Below are 5,000 nucleotides of genomic sequence, written 5' to 3' on the forward strand. Positions count from 1 at the left end.
TGGCACCATGGGGAGGCCGCGTTAAGTATTTGTCCCTCAGAGCAGGTAACCAGGAGGCCTGGTAGCGCTTGGCAAAGTTGCGCACATCCAGGATGCCAACAGCGCAGCCACACACACCCAGCTCATCTTCCAGTACAAAGGTATACTCTGGGCAGAGGGCCAGAGATGCCCCCAGGTACCTGAAAACACACAAATATGGATGTGCACACCCAAACACACACAAGCACACACATACACACATACACACTTAAATGACTAAATACTCCCCGTTGGGTAAAACACACTACCTAGGCTCTACACAACAGATTTCAGAATCTAAAACAATTTTATTTTTCTGTGCAGGTAAACTGCGTTATTCTGTTCCAAGCTATTCACTTATAAACAACTTAACCTGTCACCAACGAAGTCTGGGTGGCACCCAGCAGAGTCCTGGGCACTTCTAGCCCTCTGATGCAGCTGTCGCAGCATGCGGTACAGCTCCACCTTGTGGCACGGAGGATAAGAACACAAAAATACAGTTACATCGTGACTACTGTAGTGTAGCTGTGACAGCGATGCACAGTGTGGTATTTCCTCTGCTCTGAAATCACTGTATGAGAGTTCAAACCTCTTAAGAGTGGAATGAGGAGTGCTGTATTTGACACTACCTTCTAAGATGGCGTGCGAGAAGACTTGCACGTATGAGAGTGTGTGTTAGCCTGTACGTATGACTGTACATGTATCACCTTGTCTTTCTGCTGGTAGGGTCGTATGTTGTAGACGCGAGAGGTGGGGAAAAGGGGTGGAGGATGGCAGAACAGCTCAGTGCTGGTGCCCACAGGGAGAAGCATCTACACCACACACCAGATGAGTGGAGACAAGAGAGAAGCAGAAACAGCCGGAGGATGAACAGGCATCCGTCAGCCATTTCATTCATAAATGCTCCACGTTATGCACACCTGTACTTCCCCTGACAGGCCTCCTTTAAACACCCAGGGCTCCGCCTCCAAGCCTAGAAGCTCCGCCCCCGATGAAGCGCCGCACCCTGTGATGAAGAAGTCCCGTCGGTCTTACCGCACCGCGTGAAGGAAGAAGCTCGTGCACTGTGGTGTGTAATGGGAAGGACTCTACTTACAGTGGAAGCAGTTCTTCCAGGAACCCAGGGAAGAACTTTCACTCATCACACGCCCCTCTACAGGGAGAGAGAGGGAAAGAACCCAAGTAAAATAAAACACCGAAGCCAACAGAAATCCACCTACATCATTTTCCTTCAGCAGCTTTGCTCTTTTTAATCCCTCCATCACATCTCTTAATCCTGCCCTCTCTATCTCTCTGCCACTTGCTCTGTCTATCTCACCCAGCCAGCTGATGAAGGCCTTGGCCACAAGCACTGTGTTTCTCAGGTCCCAGATGTAGGGGTAAAGGTCATAGAGCAGGGCCCTGTTCACGCTGTTCACCACGCTGCCGTGCAGAGCCGCCACCTCGTCGCACGTAGCCAGGAAGTGGGCCGCCCGCATACGCCACTCCTCCACCTGGAGTGGGCGGAGGAGGGAGAGACTTACTACACGTAGCCGCTCTGGAAATAAAATAAACCAGAAGCTTTTCTGGGAAGAGCTGTTGATTTAACAACATTAGGGTGAAAAACACATGGCAAATATCAAGTGCAATTCACATTAAATTGAGGAAGATGATAAGGTAAGACATACAGAATTGAAGAGGCCTGGAGAAAACATGTACATCTCGTGAAGTATGCGCCTGTTCCTTGCTCTCCTTCTCATTCAATCGCTTACACAGACACACACACACACCATCTGGCATCTCTGACCTTCTGTGGCTGAGTTTTCTTGCCATTGCCGTTGACACTGACGTAGTGACAGTTGCCACGGAGCCAGGTGAGGTCCTGCAGCAGGCTCTGGGCTGGCGGCCCGTGCTCATGGGGTAAGTAGTACAGGCCCACCAGCAGCCGGACCTGGGCCTCGCTTAGAGGGGCCTTCCCAGCGCAAAGCCCTTTTCCTGGGACGTTCTCTCGGCTAGGTGCCCCACGGGCCCGGTCCTCACTCTGGAGGGGCGCAGCACCACTGTCTGTCCCATCCAAGGCCTTCTTTGCCTGGGCAGAGCAGAGAGGGAGAGCCCTTGCACTGCAGGGGCTTTTGGACTGGGGCCCGTGATGACTGTCAAAGCTGTCAGTTGGTTTGACTTTGGAGGAGGCAGTAGATGACTTGTGCTCTGCAGGCTTGATCTGTCGACCTGTGTGTTCATGGAGAAACTGTAATTCATGCCTTTTCAGTTTTAGACAATCTCAGTCTAAATTACACACATTGGAATTTATAGTGTGTGTGTGTGTGGTGTGTGTGTGTGTTTGTATATATATATATATATATATATATATATATATATATATATATATATATATATATATATATATATATATATATATATATATGTGTGTGTGTGTGTGTGTGTGTGTGTGTGTGTGTGTGTGTGTGTGTGTGTTTGTGTGTGTGTGTGTGTGTGTGTGTGTGTGTGTGTGTGTGTGTGTGTCTAACAGATACCAGGAACAACATCCGAAGTGCACAAGGTTTCCAGAGAAACCTGATGAAATACCTCTGTCCAAATCATTCTGGGGGTTTTTTCTGGAAACCTTGTGTACTTCACTACAATTTTGATTATCTATCTATATCTCTATCTGTATATATAGCAGGGCTGCCTACCTGGCTGCAGAGGCTGACTGAGCTCATCCATCCAGTCCTTCAGTGCGGCAGAAAGTGCCTGGTTTGAACAGTACAGATGACCCTGACCTATCACACACACACACACACACACACACACACACACACACACACACACACACACACACACACACACACACACACACTATAAGACTATAATGCCTCCAGAACAGCCTTGCTAGAACACTTTAGTATTAAGTGTTTAAAGAGTCATTAATAACAGCAAGAGTCATTAATAGTAACAGCAGTGTTATGAGTCACACTCGGTCATGTTTTCTGACCTAAGAAGGGGTGGGATGTAGATTTTAGCTCCATTAGCACATAATAAGTCATTAAAACAAACGTTTTCAACAACCCAAAAGACATTATTTCCCAAACCATCCCAGAATGTGTGTGTGAGTGTGTGTCTGTACAAATGAGTCCACAGAACCCTTTAGAAGGTAATCATGTTATATCACTGGACACTTTTTTTGTAACCATGACAAATGACCTCTGACCTATGAGACTTTTCCAGTACTATAACCCTCATCAGAGTCTGATCAAATCCTCAATTTCTTTCACTCCTTTTCTCTCCTCTCTTCACTCCTCGCTTCACCCCTATTCTCACCTTTTCTCTCCCCCTTCCCTGCTTGGTTCCAGGTCCCCAGTGTGTGCAGTGGGATGTAATTGGCTTCAAACTCGCAGTTTGGGTTCAGCAGCAGACCCCTGAGATGGGCTCGCAGCCCTGGTGGCCGACCCTTGAAGGGCCCAAGGAAGACGCGTCGAGAATCGTAATCATTAGCATGAAGATTGTCCCACACCAGGGGTGAGCGCTGCAACACAGACTGCACCTCCAGCAGCGAATCAGCACTCAGCTCCCGTGAGATCACCTTGCTCCCTATTGGAGGGATGAACACATTATCCAATCAGGAGTCCTGTTAAATGTCTGACATTATTCAGCAATGCAGACAAACTTAAAAAATGAAGAAATCATAAATGTAAATAAAACTCCATGTACTGAAAGAATGGGCAAGGAATAATGTGAATTTTGTTGCTGACAACCTATTTGGATTAAATCTTTCATCTAAAAACACTGCTCACTGGTATAGATGACGACTGATTCTAGGTCAGCATGCTCACCTGTCCAGATGACTGAGATGCCAGGCAGTAGGTCCTCGCCCACTGTCAGCAGGTATGGAGACTTGGACACACTGGGAGAGCAGAGAGAACCACAGTACTCTACCCACCAGGGAGAGACAGAGAGGGAGAGAGGGAGAGAGGGAGAGAGGGAGAGAGAGAGAGAGAGAGAGAGAGAGAGAGAGAGAGAGAGAGAGAGAGAGAGAAGGAGAGACAGAGAGGGAGAGAGAGGGAAAGAGGGAGAGACAGAGAGAGAAAGAGAGAGAGAGGGAGATAGGGAGAGAGAGAGAGAGAGAGAGAGGGAGATAGGGAGAGACAGAGAGGGAGAGAGGGAGAGAGGGAGAGAGATGGAGAGAGGGAGAGACAGAGAGAGAGAGAGAGAGAGCGAGAGAGACGGAGAGGGAGAGAGAGCGAGAGAGAGAGAGAGAGAGAGAGAGAGGGAGAGAGCGAGAGGGAGAGACAGAGGGAGAGAGAGGGAGAGAGAGGGAGAGAGAGGGAGAGAGAGAGAGAGAGAGAGAGAAGGAGGGAGAGGGAGAGACAGAGAGGGAGCGAGAGAGAGGGAGAGAGAGAGAGGGAGAGAGAAATAGGGAGTGAGAGAGAGAGAAACAGACAGAGAGAGAGAGAGAGAGAGAGAGAGAGAGAGAGAGAGAGAGAGAGAGAGAGAGAGAGAGATTACAAGATACTGCAACAATATATTACAGCCGATGTTAACCTGTCAGAGACTCTGCCTATATCAAGTTCCATTTTTCCATAATTGAAAATGATAACATATAACTCAGCAGAGGTTCATGATGATTAACATGAAAACTGGCCTACCAGTGGGGCAAAAAAGGAAGACAGGCGGTTCCCCCAGAAAACGGAAGATCTCATTGGCCACAGACACCTGAGCATGAGCGAATGAGGAGAAAGCCTCAATGTCGGCTTGGCACATGGAGTGGTCGATGTCATCGAACAGGACAGCAAATGCCTGGCAACCCAGTTCTGCCACCTAGTGGTGAGGAGGAGATCAAAAGTCAGAAAGTGGAGCAAGTTTTGGGCCTCTGTCACTTAAGGGAATTGTGGATCTAAAAGTAACAAATGTTAAAATCAGAGTGCGACAGACCTTAATAGGACACTGGTAAGCTAAATAATAAAGTAGGGCTGTGTGCACAGGAGTGTGTGTGTGTCTGCACATCC

At 48.2% G+C, this 5,000-nt stretch overlaps 1 protein-coding gene across 1 annotated transcript in view; it reads right to left on the reverse strand.

The window, feature by feature from the left end:
- si:dkey-183c6.8 (protein O-GlcNAcase) overlaps positions 1 to 5,000 on the reverse strand; it is a 14,200-nt gene that overhangs the window by 976 nt on the left and 8,224 nt on the right. The window contains exons 5-15 of the mRNA XM_035520051.1: positions 4,641 to 4,812; positions 3,828 to 3,926; positions 3,316 to 3,585; positions 2,691 to 2,777; positions 1,805 to 2,226; positions 1,337 to 1,511; positions 1,115 to 1,171; positions 939 to 1,024; positions 726 to 830; positions 392 to 483; positions 1 to 179 (exon numbers count right to left, since the gene is read on the reverse strand). The exon at positions 1 to 179 is cut by the window's left edge and continues 20 nt beyond it. Of these exons, the coding sequence (XP_035375944.1) occupies positions 1 to 179; positions 392 to 483; positions 726 to 830; positions 939 to 1,024; positions 1,115 to 1,171; positions 1,337 to 1,511; positions 1,805 to 2,226; positions 2,691 to 2,777; positions 3,316 to 3,585; positions 3,828 to 3,926; positions 4,641 to 4,812 (1,744 nt within the window). The remainder of the gene's footprint in view (positions 180 to 391; positions 484 to 725; positions 831 to 938; positions 1,025 to 1,114; positions 1,172 to 1,336; positions 1,512 to 1,804; positions 2,227 to 2,690; positions 2,778 to 3,315; positions 3,586 to 3,827; positions 3,927 to 4,640; positions 4,813 to 5,000) is intronic.

Source organism: Electrophorus electricus, chromosome 19 (genome assembly GCF_013358815.1).
Source record: "Electrophorus electricus isolate fEleEle1 chromosome 19, fEleEle1.pri, whole genome shotgun sequence".
Classification (NCBI taxonomy): Eukaryota; Metazoa; Chordata; class Actinopteri; order Gymnotiformes; family Gymnotidae; genus Electrophorus; species Electrophorus electricus.